Source organism: Ailuropoda melanoleuca, chromosome 8, assembly GCF_002007445.2.
Source record: "Ailuropoda melanoleuca isolate Jingjing chromosome 8, ASM200744v2, whole genome shotgun sequence".
NCBI classification, from domain to species: Eukaryota; Metazoa; Chordata; class Mammalia; order Carnivora; family Ursidae; genus Ailuropoda; species Ailuropoda melanoleuca.
Window position 1 is genome coordinate 5426886 of NC_048225.1, and position 17665 is coordinate 5444550.

General features: G+C 37.4%; 1 protein-coding gene across 6 annotated transcripts in view; it reads left to right on the top strand.

Annotated features, from left to right (window-relative positions):
- ATM (ATM serine/threonine kinase) overlaps nucleotides 1-17665 on the top strand; it is a 126192-nt gene that overhangs the window by 18432 nt on the left and 90095 nt on the right. For all 6 annotated transcript variants that reach the window (XR_004626995.1, XM_019809835.2, XM_034665698.1 and 3 more), the window contains 12 exons: nucleotides 1468-1633; nucleotides 2298-2536; nucleotides 4320-4483; nucleotides 5998-6167; nucleotides 7749-8120; nucleotides 9114-9308; nucleotides 10087-10182; nucleotides 11065-11290; nucleotides 12819-12944; nucleotides 13873-13998; nucleotides 15141-15230; nucleotides 16689-16860. Coding sequence is in view for 5 of the 6 variants with exons in the window: in XM_019809835.2 (XP_019665394.1) it covers nucleotides 1468-1633; nucleotides 2298-2536; nucleotides 4320-4483; nucleotides 5998-6167; nucleotides 7749-8120; nucleotides 9114-9308; nucleotides 10087-10182; nucleotides 11065-11290; nucleotides 12819-12944; nucleotides 13873-13998; nucleotides 15141-15230; nucleotides 16689-16860 (2142 nt within the window). In the remaining variant the exon portion in view is untranslated. The remainder of the gene's footprint in view (nucleotides 1-1467; nucleotides 1634-2297; nucleotides 2537-4319; nucleotides 4484-5997; nucleotides 6168-7748; nucleotides 8121-9113; nucleotides 9309-10086; nucleotides 10183-11064; nucleotides 11291-12818; nucleotides 12945-13872; nucleotides 13999-15140; nucleotides 15231-16688; nucleotides 16861-17665) is intronic.

Genomic DNA, 17665 nt, shown 5'->3' on the forward strand with positions numbered 1-17665 from the left:
GGAATTGTAATGACAGAACTTGGGGAAGCACTGATGCAGAGTTGTATAGATTAATGTCAGATATGATAGGAATCATTTGAACAATCTTTTTCCTAACTACAATGTTTGAGGTATTTATATTGTCCTTATTCTTTTGTATTTGAAATCTGATTTTAAATTATTTCTGCAGAATTATGTGATACAGCTGAAAAGGAAGATACCCAGAAGTGTTATTCTGACTGACTTTACCAGCCAGGGACTCTCTCTTTATCTCTAAGGGGAGCAAATCCTGTATCAGCAGTTGGGGTTTTCCTGGTTCTGGGAGATGACTCAGTGCATCTCAACGTTTCTGCGTATCTTATGAGCAGACCGTGCCTGCTTTATTCCTGACTGTTGTTTTAAGTATGTGTGTATAGTGAACCTTGAAAAATGAAGATGGTGTCAGAGGTGATAGTTTCCTCAGAGCAAAGGACAGGCTTGCTTGCCACCTGTGTGTTACAGAAGTTTGCACTTGTGTCACCTGTCCCTTTTCATGTTGCCTTGGGGATTGAGGAATTTATGCAAAAAGGAAGGTACTCGCTCAGGAATAGTGTGTCTTCTGCCAGAATCCACGAAACTGGCATTCCGATTCCTTAGGTTAATAGTTGAGTAAAATCTCAGCCCCTTGACAGTGTTCTTGATATATTTTACACTCGCCGTTAATCAGACCGCCTCAGGGCAGAGTAGTGGTGTGTGCACTGTGTCACGTGCTCTGTTAGACCTAGAGAAAGGGACACAGATATAGAGAAATTAAGCAGCTTGTCTGAGGGCTGGCTGCACATACTTGACCAAAAGTTGTTCCTCTCTTGAAGGCAGTTTATATGAAGTAAAATCAAATATTGATGTGATACCTTTACCTTATTAAATGTAAATTAGTATAATTTTAAATCTTTTTCTCTATATGGGATTATTGGATTTTTTTTAATTTTTATTTTATTTTTTTTTAAAGATTTTATTTATTTATTTGACAGAGATAGAGACAGCCAGCGAGAGAGGGAGCACAAGCAGGGGGTGTGGGAGAGGAAGAAGCAGGCTCATAGCGGAAGAGCCTGATGTGGGGCTCAAGCCCACAATGCCCGGATCATGCCCTGAGCCGAAGGCAAACACTTAACCGCTGTGCCACCCAGGCGCCCCGGAATTTTTTTTTTTAAATTTATTTATTTAGAAAGCAAGTGAGCAAGCGGGGGCGGGGGGCGGGCAGAGAGAAGAGACAGAGAGGAGTAGGAAATATCAAGCAGACTCCTCGCTGAGTGCAAACCCTGATATGTGGCTCAGTCCCAGGATTCCGAGATCATGACCTCAGCCGAAACCAAGAGTTGGACACCTAACTGACTGAGCCACCCATGTGGCCCAGAATGTCGAAATTTAAATTAAATCAGGACCTTTAAGGTAAATGCTTTGATAGTTTTCTTTTTAATAACTAATGTGTTTTTTGTTTGTTTTTTAAAGAATTGTTCTCTGTGTACTTTGGTCTGTACCTTAAACCTGCACAAGACATTAATAGAGTTTTAGTGGCTAGAATAATTCATGCTGTGACCAAAGGATGCTGTTCACAAACCGATGGATTAAATGCCAAATTTTTGGATTTCTTTTCCAAGGCTATTCAGCATGCAAGGTAGGTAATCTAATCTCTTTTTGTTTTGATTGAAAACCCGCTTGATCTCCTTGCAAGACGGTGCTTCAGATCCAGTAACTAAAACTGTTACCAATTAAGAAAAAAAAAAGCAAAACTGGCCCATTATAGTAGAATTAGTAAATTTCAAAAGAAAGTGTCAGTTCTACCACTTTCTGAGTATCCAAAGGCAGACAGAACATGAAAATGATGTTAAATGGAAGATCAGTGTTGCTTTTCTAGTGACAGGAAAAACTAAATATTCTCTTATGTAGTTTCATTTTCCTCATTTTTGAAGATAGATATACTAAGAAAAATTGGAATATATTTTGGAAGTATTAATATTTTATATCTGTGTGACATTACCCAGTCTTTCATGTGAAGCATTGTATAAATAGTGGTATTACAAATCAGTTTTGTACCATTTTGCACAGCGTTTCGGGGTGGAGAGCTGGCGGGATGTCTCAGCACCAAATAAGAGCTTTTCTGTTTGTTGCTCTGTAGTGCTATTCAGAATTTTTTTTTTCCTGAATAGTTCTGAAACTAAGGCTACTGTTACTTGAAGATTAGATTTTTTTTTTCTTTTCAGCATGCAACTTCATAACTGCCTTCAGTTTTCATTTTTCTGCCATTACACCAAGCTGAGTCTGTTTGTTTTCTGTGACAGACAGGAGAAGAGCTCTGCAGGTCTAAATCACATCTTAGCAGCGTTTATTATCTTCCTCAAGACGTTGGCTGTAAACTTTCGAATTCGAGTGTGTCAATTAGGAGATGAAATTCTTCCTACCTTGCTTTATATTTGGACCCAACATAGACTTAACGATTCCTTAAAAGAAGTAATTATTGAATTATTTCAACTGCAGATTTATGTGCATCATCCAAAGGGAGCTAAAACCCAAGAAAAAGGTATAAAAGTTTTTGCTGTTTTGGATTTTCTTCTTCATTGAAACATAGAGGCTTAAGTATGAAATTTGAATTTCGTAGGAGGTTATGACCTTCCTCGGGATTCCTGTGCTTGGTAATGATGTTAGTCTTGAGGATGTTTCTGACACTTTTTAGTATTTGAAGTTGTAGTAGCGAACCCTGTCACGCCCTGCCGTTTGTGTAGTGCGTTTGTAAGTATTACGAGCAACACAGACAGATCAGAGACACGGTTCCCTCAAGGAGCTGATTTTGCAGCAATAATTAGGTGCCGAAAGGGATTACACAGACCGGAGTGTAACAGAGTTTAGAGAAGGCAGCGTCTTATGTGTCTACATACTGCTTCTAATAGGAGGTGAAGCAGGTAAATGTGGACTGCAAACAGATAGATGAGTCAGTTCCTCAGGAAGATGTGTCCATAGTGCCTTCAACCGCATACTTAATCCAGGCCCCTGTTTGCTGGGAAAACCAGAAACGAGTGGCTTCTCCTCCCTTGATACCTTTACGTCTGTCTTTCATCAAGAGTGTCGCTTGTTAGAATGTAGTGCATATTTGAAAGTGGCTAAGAGAGTAGATCTTAAAAGTTCTCATCATAAAGAAAACCTTTTTTTTGTAACTACTTAAGGTGTCTTAACCAGAGGCATTGTGATCACTGCAAAATGTATACAATACCAAATAATTACGTTGTACGTTTGAAATCAATGTTATGTGTCAGTTATACCTCAATTTTAAAAAAATCTTTAAAAAAATCTTAGACGATGTAGCTTCACTCAGTGGACAGGAATTTTATTGCGTGAAACTGGAACTGAATGGGTTCCCTCAGGCTCATACTGTGTTTATCTTTGGGTCTGTACTAGCCTTTGGGCAAATTCATTATGGCTAGTTTAAGGCCTTGTTAGGAGATAAGCTACACTGAGAAATAGTAGCTAAAATGGAGGAAAACTGTGATAGCCAATTTTTTTCTAAAGTAGCTGTCTATGTTTAATGGGCTCTTCTCATATGTGAAGTTAGATGTATTCGTAGCCCATGAAACCACTGTAGGCCAAAGAATGGTGGATTTTCTTAGGGTTTCGTCTTTCACACAGCTCTCGTCAGGATGAAGATCAGGCTTCTTCAGGAGATGATGTGATATGTTCATTAGTTAAGTGTATATTTCAGATGAATTGAAAATTGGCAGGATGATGCGTCTGCCAGAAACACTCATGTAGTTTTAGGCTACACTAATAGATTTATGGTTGTCTGTGGGAAGTTAATAGCTCCTTTGTTACCTATACTGGTCAGATCACGGTGGGTGTATCATGTCCACCAGATTTTGTAGAGTTGCCATTTCAGGAGGGACATAAATGAACTGGAGTGGGTTTGGGGACAGGTGACTAGGATGAGGAGAAGTCTAAGTAACATGTTGTTTGTACAGTAAAGGAACTAGTAATGTTTTTCTCTTAATGACATACAGAAAACTTGGTCCTCATGTAAATGATGGGACATATTTGCCTCAGGAGAGAGAAGAAAGTAAGGTTTGATTGGGATTTTGGTAGAGTTGATTAGAGAAAGATCAGATTATAGAAGAATTTTTATAACAAATACAGGGAACTGAGTGTGAGCCGGACCCTCTTACAAAGTGGAGCCTGCAAGGATATTGTCTGAAGAGGCACTAGTGCAGAATGGACGGTTGGACCAGTTTCCACCTTAAGAGCTGAGTGGTTCTGTGAGAGTTGGCAGTGCAAATGGAGTGTATATGTAAACTATATTTTAATCTTTTGAATTGCAGGTGCTTATGAATCAAGTAAATGGAAAAGTATCTTGTATAACTTATATGATCTGCTAATTAACGAGATCAGTCATATAGGAAGCAGAGGGAAATATTCTTCAGGATCTCGTAATGTTGCTGTCAAGGAAAACTTGATTGAGTTGATGGCAGATATTTGTCACCAGGTATAGTAGGTCTTGTCACATTTTGAAGTTTTCCATTAGTTTCCGTTTTACTGGGTTTTTTAAACGTGTGTTCTGATAAAAAGCCTTGTAAAATTACTTTCTGTATGTAACGGTTCCTTTCAAAACTCTGTATTTGGAATTGCTGTTCTGACTTCGTAACTATTTTGCACATATGAGCTTAGTGAAAACTAGTGATGAACTCTTCTTTTTTTTTTTTTTTTTTTTTTTAAGATTTTATTTATTTGTCAGAGAGCGAGCGAGTGAGCACAAGCAGGGGGGAGCGGCAGGGAGAAGCAGGCTCCCCGCTGGGCATGGAGCCTGGGATGATGACGTGAGCTGAAGGCAGCTACTTAACCGACTGAGCCACCCAGGCATCCCTGAACTCTTCATTCTTAAAAGATGGTCTATAGGAAATCAGATATCCTAACCCTAATGCTTCTTGTTTTTTCAGTTTTTTCCCTACTGAGTTAGAAATCATGTAGCATAAAATTCAGTTTTATTTATTTATTTATTTATTTTTAAGATTTTATTTATCTGAGAGAGAGAGAGCACAAGCATGGGGAAGGGTAGAGGAAGAAGCAGGCTCCCTGCTGAGTGAGAGCCTGATGTGGGACTCGATCCCAGGACCCTGAGATCATTGACCTGAGCTGAAGGCAGATGCTTAACCCAGGCGCCCTAAAATTCACTATTTTGAAGTGTACAGTTCAATGGCTTTTAGTATTTTCACTGTGTTCTGCAAGCATCACCACTAGAATCTCATTCCTGAATGTTTCCATCACCCCCAAAACAGACTCTGTACCTATTAGCAGCCAGTCCCAGTTCCCTGCTTTTCCAGTCTTTAGCAACCAACCAATAATCTACTTTTCTGTCTCTATAGAGACAAATCTATAAGTTTGCCTTCTTTGGACATTTCCTATAAATGGAATGAAATACCATGTAGTTTTTTTTGTCTGCTGCTTTTACGTAGCACAGTGTTTTCAAGGTTCGTCCATGTTGTGCCATGAATCACTATTTCATTCCTTTTTATTGCTGGGTAACGCTCAGTTCTGAGTATTACATTTTGTTTACCCATCTATCAGTTGATGGCTTAATATTTCTTAACTAAAACTTTTTTTCTCAGAAATTTGGTTACTATCCTGGGTAATTCCACTTGTCAGATATTTTCTTAATGGTAAATTTATGATACAGTCTCCTTTTTTATCAAAAGAAATTTTAAATTTAATCCCATTGAAAACAGATTTTTGCTTTACTTTTAGATGCCTTGGTGTGAATGTTACTGGGAAATACAACTAATAACTTACTTGGTAATACCTGTTTTCTAGACAGAGCTACCACAGTCATGCAAAATGTTTGTTACTGTGTTATCATATTTATGTGTTTCTGTAATTTATTACTCTTGCTCTGTGACTTTCCTGTGTCTGCATTTGAGGAGGAACATTTTTTCCCTCATGAAGTATTAGAAAACAGAAGTAGTGTAAAAGAAAAAAAAAGATTTTCTTTTTGTTATTTTACAGATTTTTAATGAGGATACTAGATCTTTGGAGATTTCTCAGTCTTACACTACCACCCAAAGAGAACTTAATGATTACAGCACGCCTTGCAAAAAGAAGAAAATAGAATTAGGCTGGGAGGTGATAAAAGATCATCTTCAGAAGTCACAGAGTGATTTTGATCTTGTGCCTTGGTAAAATGTTACTGTTTTCTCTTCCAGTGTCATTTTAGTCTCATTTAGTTTTTCTCACAAACCCTCTAGTAGAACGTCCTGGCCATAGCTAGGTTGGTTGTTCACTTTGAAACCAGTCCCTGGTGAAGGGGAAGGTGCCTGCCAGGACCTCTGGCCATCAGCCAGCAAGGTTCATCTGCTGGAGCCTGGGCCAGGGGGCCACCTTTCCTGAGCAGCTGGGCTTAGTGGGGAAGAGGGGAGGACGGCTGCCTTGCAGGCGTGGAATGAGCTGAGCTTACCTTTCCACACAAAGACATTTTAGCATGTAAAGCTCCTTCTAGTAGAAGTAGATGGGGAAGAAATTGAAGATGGCATTCAGAAATCACAGAATAATTTGGACAGAATAAAAAAGAGGTTGCCTTTTTAAAAATTTGGCATGTATAGCATGCACAGTTATTTAAATGATAAAATAAATTGTGGAGTTCTGTGACATCACAAAATACTAGATCTGGTAGGAATCTTTAGAATTCATCCAGCTCAGCCTGTTTGCTATAACAAAAAGAAAATGAAACTGGAAAAGTTAAGCAGCTTGCCCAAGGACAGTTAGAAGTTTGTAGATGACAGTCAAACATGTGTGATCTATGCCTTGATTTTTACCATGTTGATGTCATATTTAAATATAACTGAGTTCGAGGGGAAGTCATCTTGATTTAGATAGCTGTTGCTTAAGTTCTTGTTTCTTTTATATGGTGGAGGATCCCTATTTCAGATTCTTCAATTTTTCCATTTAGTCAGGGGTTATTTATCGAATATGTGCTGTGTGCCAAGCACGAGAGATACAAGGATGAATAAAGTTCCTCTTCTTGAGTAGTTCACGTTCTAGAGAACTCATAGCAGATATTTACTAAATTAACTGAAAGTTTAGGAAAAACAGTTGCTTGATTTTTTTTTTGTTGTTTTGATTTGGAGGAATATTACTGGTGGCTGAAGAGCAAGGATGGGTGTAATAACTCAGAAGCAGAAAATTTTAATTTAGTTTAGTTTAGTTTTATTTTATTTTATTTATTTGACAGAGACAGCCAGCAAGAGAGGGAACACAAGCAGGGGGAGTGGGAGAGGAAGAAGCAGGGTCCCAGTAGAGGAGCCCGATGTGGGGCTCGATCCCGGAACGTCGGGATCACACCCTGAGTCCAAGGCAGACGCTCAACGACTGAGCCACCCAGGCGCCCCGTAGTGTAGTTTTGTTTTTAAGTAGGCTCCATGCCCAGTGTGAGGCTTGAACTCATGACTCTGAGATCAGGAGTCACATGCTCTGCCAACTGAGCCAGCTAGGTGCCCCTAATTTAGTTATTCCTTAAAGTTTTTGTGTAAGGGAGCTATGACAACTTACCTACTTAGCCAGAAAGTTGTCATTCTTCCTGCCACTTTAGGAAGTAGGGATTAAAAAATACTAAAAGCCAGTTTATTTGAGAGTAGTATGGAAAATAATGATGGTGATACTGTAGGATATGGTAAGGGTGCTATGTCTATATATTTGTTTTCTTTTAGTTTGTTAATGGAATTGAATAATTTTCAATTTAATTATCCTTTTATTTTATCTAGGTTACAGATCACAACCCAGTTAATATCCAAATATCCTTCAAGTTTACCTAACTGTGAGTTGTCACCATTACTGGTGATACTATACCAGCTTCTGCCTCAACATCGACATGGGGAGCGCACGCCGTATGTGTTACGATGCCTTACAGAAGTTGCATTGTGTCAAGGGAAGAAATCCAACCTAGAAGTCTCACAGAAGTCAGATTTATTGAAATTCTGGATTAAAATTTGGTCTCTTACCTTTCGTGGTATAAGTTCTGAGCAAATACAAGCTGAAAACTTTGGTTTACTTGGAGCTATAATTCAAGGCAGTTTAATTGAGGTTGATAGAGAATTCTGGAAGTTATTTACTGGGTCAGCCTGCAGACCATCATGGTAAGTCGACTGTGTATTGTAAGAGATTTATATATAGGCATACATACTTTTTTTCTTCCGGTTTTATAGTTTGTAACCTGAGTTAACAATATGTTGAATTCAGTTTTAGATGTTTTTGTTGTTTGTCCAGGGAGTCTTAATAAGTAAATAAAAAAATTTAGTTTCAAGTGTAGAGAGATTACTAAGGCAAATTTTAAAGAATTAAATGTTTAAATGTCTTTTTTCTTTAATTGCATATTAAGTACTTATTCAGTATCCATAAATTTTTTTTAGTGCTACAAACAGTCATAAGAGAGAGTTCTCAAATGTAATCAGACTTCTCACAATTTTTTGTGTTCATTTAGTCAATAGAAGTTCACTGTATATTTACACGTGTCAGGCATCATCTTAAGCATTAGCAGCACGGTGGTAAAGAAAATAGACAAGGTCGTTCTTCTTTAGGAAGCTTATTTTTTAGCAAAGAGGGTGGTTACCAAATTTGGAATGAGGGAAAAGCTTGGAGTTAATGACCTGCACTGACTGGGGACACTGAGTCCAGAAACTCAATCTGCTATTGAACAAGAAATTAGAATCCTTCTAAGGGACTCATATGAACTCACGAAGCATATCGGAGACTTACGCAAAAGAGCATAAGCATCAGGCAGAAGCTTTACTAACTGAGCCAAAGAGATTCAGGTTGTTCTCAAGGGAAAGAAATGGGAGGTGAGCTGGTCACTCTTAAAATGGATGCATTGCTGGTTTTCCTGCAGGAATATCTAAGTAGCATGTCTCCATTTGCAGTGTTTTTCTCCCGTTCTTGACTCTTCCATCCTATCACCCAAGGGTGTGAAACACTTTGTCAGTCTTCTGTCACACTCAGCCTACTTTTGGTTATTCTCATGAAGACACCTATTGCAAGTCATCAACCCATAGCAAATATGTTAAAGAAAGAACTTTTAGGATTGAAAAAAAAAAGCTTATTTGTAACAGTGGCCATCCTTTGGTTTGTTGTAGTCCTGCAGTATGCTGCTTGACTCTGGCAATGACCGTCTGTGTGGTTCCAGAAACTGTAAAAACAGGAGTGGAGCACAGTCTGTGTGAAGTAAATAGAAGTTGTTCTTTAAAGGAATTGATAATGAAATGGCTCTTACTCTATCATTTAGAGGATGACTTTGAAGACGGTACAGAGCTGCCTCCAGTTCTTCACAGGTAACTTAAGTTCGTTTAGTGCTGCTCTTTGTGTTGGAAGAGACGCTCCGTTATTTGAGACCAGATGGCTTTTTTTACAGCGGTAGTGCAGGGTTTCTCAGAGCTAACTCCAGATTCGAAACAGTCCCTTGTTTTACACTGTTCTGCGTCTTTGTGCTTGGATCTCTGTTTTTTTACTTTGTTCTTATCTCTGCTGAGATAGTGAGAGTAAAGGGGATGTGCCTGAATAATAGGAATTACAATTTTTGAGCCCTTATGTGTTCTTTGTGATTTTGTGTGAATCAGTTCGTCTGAACATATATCTGATGCAGACGAATCCTGGAATCATAATGAGAATATGTCCTGGGTGACAGGTGTTCAGTTAATGGAGGGAGGATGCGAGAAACACACAGAGTGAGGCTTGAACACCAGGAGAGGGGGATCAGCTTGCCCATTTAACCTTTCCACAGCTAGTAGGTGGGACCGAAGGACTGCAGGATAGACCTTGGGATCCTCGTGCTTTTGCTTTAATTTCATAATTTGTTTATTTCAGAAATGATTTTGAAAAATTGGTCAAGTCCGCTGCCAGTAAGTATTGAAAATGATAGTAACATAAGATGTCTGCTTCTTGGTTCTTGTTTTAGATGTTAAAAAATTCAGTACAGATAAAAGAAATTTTAATTTTGGATCCAGATTTTAGAAGTCAGGATTTACAGCCAGACATGGGTATTTAAGTTTAAAGAATGCTTTAAATGGGTTTTGTTCTTCTAAGTGAAGATTTTTTTTTTTTCCTTCGTAGTAATTTTCCTCATCTTGCAGTGGAGAAAATTCTTGTGAGTCTCACTATGAAAAATTGTAAAGCTGCAATGAATTTTCTCCAAAGAGTGCCAGAATGGTATGTTATCTAATAGAGTTCTGTGTTGTTTTAAGATACGGCTTTAATTACAAAGGTAGTAATTGTAACAGAGTAGTAGCTACATCTTAAAAATTATGAACTAAGTCGATCAATTTTTAAAAAATCACACCTACTAGCCTATTAGGGCTATTTGGGAAAAGCTGCTTTTAATTCAGTGATAGTAATCTTCATTCAATAATTTTTGATCCAGTTGACTGTTTTTTCATGCTGTGTAATATAGCTTGTGACATTTGCCATTGGAAGAGAGAATGCATGGAAAGTTAGGATGGAAGGTTAGGAATGAGTTCTTTAATGATGTGACCCATTTCTGTATGTTAAGTAAAATCTATTAGCTTTCAAACTAATGGTAATGGAGGATAGGGAAAGTAAAAATAAATCTAAAAACCTCATTTTAGTTGATTGACTCAAGAGGCCTATGTTTATCACTGTGGCTGAAAATGACTCACTGGCATGAAGATTCCTAATCTCCCTGGAGAGGGCAGAGGATGAAAAACTCCTTCATTTTGGAGAAATCAACAGGCAAAAAGGAAAATGTTTCCAGATAATGTTTATCTTAGTGTTTATGCCTGGTGTTATTAATGTTTTCTTTTTAATACTTTCTGAATTTGCCTTGGAGATTGTAACCTTTATGTTTTCATCCATCTATTAATAAAATTGGCTCACCGCATAATGAAATCTGGTGCAGGTAGGTATCAATTCCAAAGAAGAGAAGCATTTAAAAGTCTAATCCATTAACTGTATAAGCAGTGTGTGAATAACATAGACACTAAATTAATGTGTTCATTTGTAACATATCGCTGCTACATGGAGATGAAGCAGTTGGTCATTCAGTTATAAATTTAAGATCTTACTTTCTTGAAGTGAACAACACCAAAAAGATCAAGAAGAGCCTCCATTCTCAGAAGTTGAAGAACTGTTTCTTCAGACAACTTTTGACAAGATGGGTTTTTTAACCATTGTGAAAGAATGTGCTGTAGAAAAGCACCAGTCCACCGTAGGCTTTTCTGTCCACCAGAACCTCAAGGAATCACTGGATCGCTATCTTCTGGGATTATCAGAGCAGCTTTTACATAACTACTCATCTGAGGTGAGATTTTCAGAAGAACTTAAGCCTGTCTTCGACTCAACTTTGGTGAACGGTTAGGAAGGAGAAACAGGCAGAAAGGGCCCTACGGATGATGAAAAACTTGATTTTAAAAGCAAAGTGACAGTACATGTGTATAAATAGGGAAAACTTAGCATGAAAAAAGGAAAACCCAAGAAGAATAATTTGTGTTTCTTTTGTACCAGGAATTGTAGTAGACATTAAATATGTAGAATTTCTTGTGTAGGTTAGTGGAGAATAATAACGGTTTTGAGTATAGGGGTTCTATGATGAGAAAGAACCTCTCAGTGCAGAGGAGGGAGGTGTTACAATAACAGGAAAGGACATCATTTAAATTGATGTAATAGATTTTGGTGACACTTGGAGAGGCAGAAGTGATTAATCAAATGTAACAGAGGAAATAGCAGTCATCCATATTTTAGAGGTCACTAGTAATTTCTCATAAATCATTTCCTTTGCCTTAAGATCACAGATTCTCTTTGTGCTATTCTCTTGCCAAACTCTCCTTTCTTTTGACATGAAGTAAATGTCTTTCTGCCCATTTCTGTGTGTTCAAATCATCCACATGTCAAAATCCTGCTAAAGCCTTTCTTAGATAATCTCAGCCATGGCAATTCATTTTTTAATTTTCATAGTATTTAGTATTTCTTTTTAAAGTGAAACTTAGCATCTTCCTTGTACCGTGGATATTTGTTTGTTTAAACACAAACGTCTCAAACTGTGCTATAAACTTGTTAAACGGAATGTATATTTTTATTAATCTTTGTATCTTCCTTAATGCCTTGTTACATGGAAAATGGTAAAATATTTGTTGAATAAAATGAAATCTGCAAGTTCCTCAGTGGAGTGAATTCAGCCAAAGATGATGACCCAGAGAACCAGAGAAGAGAAAGTGTGCCTTATCCTTAGTTAACTGACATTCTCCTGGATCACAGTTGTAACCATTTTGAAATACAGTCTTTTGTGTTTTCCCCTAAAATGCCATTTCCTGCAGTATAGGAACAAACCACTCTGAAAATCTTATTTTTCTGTGTAGCTGTTAGAAGTTTGTAAATAGTTTTATAAAATTGGCTTTGTGGTATCTACTTGGAAAAATCTGTGGTTTCTGGAGTCTAAAAAGCTGAATAAGTCAAGGTTCTTAGCTTTCAGAAGGTCAAAATGTCATTTTAATATCTCTTTATATGAATCTGATTTCTACTCATGTTTTTTTTTCTCCCCCCCACCTCAGATGTTAAGGGCCTGTGTACAGTGCGGTACTCTGCACCACCTTAGGAGAGAGATACCTAACTTGGCCATTCAGAGATAGTTCTTTTTTTCCTGAGAATCTTAGATATCACAGGTCTGTGGGGTCTCTAGGTGTCCTAGAGATAATCAGAATCCTGCCACTATTAACTCCATTAACTAAACTTTCTTAATACGCACATGAATTTGTTCTTACAAAAGATAATCGTGGAGTACTCAAAGTTATTTATGAAATGAGTATGTTTTTTATTTTTTGTTTTACTTTAAGACTACAAATGCAGAAACGCTTATCCGGTGTTCAAGTCTTTTGGTGGGTGTTCTTGGCTGCTATTGTTATGTGGGAGTAATAGCTGAAGAGGAAGCATATAGATCAGAACTATTCCAGAAAGCCAAGGTATGAACATTTATTCTATTAAAATTTTGGATAAATTTGAATGAAATATATTCCTGGGAAAATTGATATACTTGCTTGGAAAAACAACACTTTTATGTAGGTTAGCTCTTTCTCTTTCATTTATGCCGTCTGAGAGAAATGATACATCTGTCCTTCCTTAACACTTGCAGTTATTTTAAGCCAACTATAAACAGAGTAACTGAAATATTATCACATTAAATTTAATCTTATTAACAGAAATACTGATTTTTTATGGGCACTTTTAAAAGTTTTTCCTGTGGGACGCCTGGGTGGCTCAGTTGGTTGGGCATCTGCCTTCAGCTCAGGTCTTCATCTCCAGGTTCTGGGATCGGGTCCCAAGTTGGGCTTCCTGCTCAGCAGGGAGTCGGCTTCTCCCTATGCCCCTCCCCCTGCTTGCGCTCTCTCACTCTTGTTCTCTCTCAAATAAGATGTTAAAAATTTTTTTTTATTTCCTGTGATTGATTGTCCTAAAGAATCCTTGATGAGCGTTATACAGGTAGGCTCTAAGTGTGAAACTTTTCTTTGAGTACAATTCAGTCAGTGGTATGATTTGTAAAGATAACAGGGTATAAGATAGGTCATTAAAAAAATTGTTACTGTGATTTTTAATTACACTGTATAACCAAATATAACTTTTTTTTTTTAAAGATTTTATTTATTTGTCAGAGAAAGAGATTGAAGGAGCAGGGGGATGGGGAGGAGTAGAGGGAGAAGCAGGCTCCCTGCTGAACAAGGAACCCGACCCTGGGATCACGACCTGAGCCAAAGTTAATCAATTGAGCCCCCCAGGTGCCCCAACCAAATATAACTTCTAAAAACAATTTTACTTCTTAAGTAAAACTTTAAAAAACAATCACAAAACTGTACTTTTAACTAAAGTTTGGGTTTTTCCTTCTTTTATTAATAGTCTCTAATGCAGTGTGCGGGAGAAAGTATCACTCTGTTCAAAAGTAAGACCAATGAGGAATCTAGGATTGCTTCCCTGAGAAATATGATGAATCTCTGTACCAGTTGCTTGTGTAATTGTACCAAGGTAAGATGTTCTTAGTTGACTGAGTCTAGGAGGTTGGTAACTGGTTGGTTGGTGGTGTTACTGGTTTTTGGGTCCGTTCATAAGTTTATACACTGATGTAAAATTAAAGTGAGTGGTAAATAAAAGTAGCACCTGGGGGGCGCCTGGGTGGCACAGCGGTTAAGCGTCTGCCTTCGGCTCAGGGCGTGATCCCGGCGTTATGGGATCGAGCCCCACGTCAGGCTCCTCTGCTATGAGCCTGCTTCTTCCTCTCCCACTCCCCCTGCTTGTGTTCCCTCTCTCGCTGGCTGTCTCTATCTCTGTCGAATAAATAATAAAATCTTTAAAAAAAAAAAAAAAGTAGCACCTGGAGGAATAAAGAAACAGGTAATCTGAGTTTCTCATGAAATAAGTTCATTTCAGGAAGGTTTCTGAGGTTATGTTACGCTTTTATATGCAACTACACGGGTGACTCTTTTATTGCCTGCATATTTGTATTCATTTAATAAAAATCTGTTGACTACTGGCTGTGTGATGTGCACACCACTCTACCAGGGCCAGCGAGCCCCACGAAGATAACAGCTCCAGCTACATGCATGACTCTCTTTTGCCCAGATCGTCTTCTGTAACACTTGGTGCGAAGAGTGCTGCTCTGTGTAATCTTCATTTTTACTGGGAACAAGCCTGAGGTTTAGCTGAGCCAGCCCAGAGTGTTGGTAGTAGTTGGAGAAAATGTTTTTTGAAAACTATCAATAACTACATGCCTGTATAACAATATGATCAGCATATAGTTTTGATTTTGTAATGTGTTTTTCTTTTGTTTTCTTAAACCAAAAAAAAAAAATGCAATGTGTTTTTCTGTGTTTTTTTGTAAATGGGAAAGGAGAGCAATGGAAGAATGAACTCTAACGTAGTAGTTGGTATTTTACTTTAATGTTTATACGTAATTTAATGGACTATAGTTACTACTTAAAAAAAAAGAGGTTAGTGTTTTTAATGCAATTTATATCTTGGCCCTAATAGTATACTGTTTATTTATGCTTCTTATGATAGAGAATTCCAGTGTAAAAAAAAAAAATCTATATTTCATTTAAGATAGAGAAAATGTTACCTGCCAAGGATAACTTTTTATTTTTTTGTTTGCTTTTTTGTCTTAATTACAGCCCAGTCCAAATAAGATTGCATCTAGATTTTTCCTACGATTGTTGACATCAAAGCTCATGAATGATATTGCAGATATTTGTAGAAGTTTGGTAAGTATGTTTGCTTTACCATCCTATTTCTTGATTCTAAGATTTGTTTTTCATTGATACCTCTCTTCAGTAGGGGTGCATCTCAAAATGTGACATCTTATATTTTTTTAAATATGGAAATTAAAATTACTTGGTTTTAGAGAGGGACATACTGTTTGCTTCTTAATGTCAGTACTTTACATACTGCTCAGCTTTTAGTTTTTCAATAATGAGTAATAGACTGAGTGATTAGAAACTAATCATCCAGGCTTCTACTTATTTCTGCCTAACACTATAGCAGAATTCAAAATAATCATCTATCCTTAAAAATAAAAACAAAAGGGGCTTCTGGGTGGCTCAGTTGGTTGAGCAGTTGACTCTTGGTTTCAGCTCAGGTCATGATCTCAGGGTTGTGAGATCAAGCCCAGTGTCGGGCTCTGTGTTGTATGTGGAACCTGCTTAAGATTCTCTCTCTCCTTCTGCCCATCCCCCACCCTCGCTTGTACACTCTCGTGTGCTCTTTTTCTGAAATAAATAAATAAATAAATAAATAAATAAATAAAAATTTTACCTGACAAGCAACATACTCTCATTGTGGTATTTTTTTTCTTCCATACAAACGGGCTTATGCTATACATACTTTTGTCTGGAGCAGTGCCTGGCACATGCAATAGATACTCAAATATATATTAAATGAAAAAATATTCTGTAGCTTGGTTATTTTCACTTAATAATAAATCTTAGTCATTTTTCCATGTTGCTACATGTTGCTCTTCTTTACCTTTTTTAATGGTAGTATTGTATTTCATTATATGGGAATGGTATATTTGTATTTTTAGTCCATCTGACCTTAACATTGGAAGTGGTTTCTATTTTTTTTGTTGTTGTTACAAAGAGTTTTTGCAGTAAAGATTCTTGTACTTTTGTCTGTTTGGATTTGTGCATATGAGGGATGAAGAATAAATTCTAGCACTGGAATTGTTTGTTCAAGAGGAGCGTGAATTTTACTTTTTGATGGATATTGTCACTTTCCTCCAAAATAGCCATACCAGTTTATACTTTTCTCCATATGCTCATCAATTTTGGATATTAGAATGCTTAATATAAGAAATTACTTTGGGGCTCCTAGGTGGCACAGTTGGTTAAGCAGCCAACTCTTGGTTTTGATCTCAGGTTCCTGGCACGCCCAGTGGGGAGTCGGCTTGAGGATTCTCTCCCTCCCTCTCCCCTGCTCACATGCACTCTCTCCTCTCTCTCTCTCTCTCTCTCAAATAAAATTGAAAAAAAAATTATTTTAAAATTTGCATATTATTATTATATAGACATGTTGCAGTTTATCCATTTTTCATTGTTGGACACGTAATAGAAATATGCAGTGTTCATACACATGAATCTTGATTTGTTTGAATAGATGTACTTTAACTACATTATGCTTCTGAAAGAAACCAGTTTGGACATCTTTCTTTTTCTTCTTTGAAGGCGTCCTTTATCAGAAAGCCATCTGACTTTGGAGAAGTAGAATCGCTGGAAGATGAGGCTGATGAAAATCTGATGGAGGTGGAGGATCAGTCATCCATGACCCTGTTCAGTGACTACCCTCCTGGCAGCTCCAGTGATGCCCCCATGTCTGGAGATGGCCAGAGTACTTTTGGTAAATACGTATTTACCGCTGAGGAGTTCTTTTACCTCTTGGTATTGATTTGTATTGATTGTATTGAGGTAAAAGGCCTCAGACATACTAATTGTATGCTCATTTTATTTTCCCTCTCAGAGTCTATTAGGTTTGTTGCCTTCTGTGTACTTTAGATTTCTCTATTAATAGATTTTATTAGTTACTTGTTTTATTCTTCATGAGAGGAATTTAAAATATTTACTAAAGAAACAGAACCATATGATGGATTATTTGGAAAACAGGAGAGTGAAAACACCCATACAGCCATCACTTTTAACCTTTTTCCTTTATTATAATCAGTGTCAATATTCAAATTCTTTTTTATACCTTGTTCATTTTAACAATTATTTTTCCATTAAACTATTTCTATTGATAACTATCTTTTTTAATGGCTTCATAATATCCCAGTTAACATATATATCATAATTCATTTGACCATTCTTTCTTGTCAGAAACTTAGATTCCTTTTTATTTCTCTATAATTATCAGTATTGTATTGAATTTGTATAGATTTTCCCATAGATTATTTTTTTTTTTAAGATTTTATTTATTTAACAGAGAGAGACAGCCAGTGAGAGAGGGAACACAAGCAGGGGGAATGGGAGAGAAAGAAGCAGGCTCCCAGTGGGAGAGCCTGACATGGGGCTCGATCCCAGAACTCCAGGATCACGCCCTGAGCCAAAGGCAGACGCTTAATGACTGAGCCACTCAGGCGCCCCATCCCATAGATTATTTCTTGATGACAGAATCCTAGGGTAACTTTTCATGAAGAATTTTGAAGCTT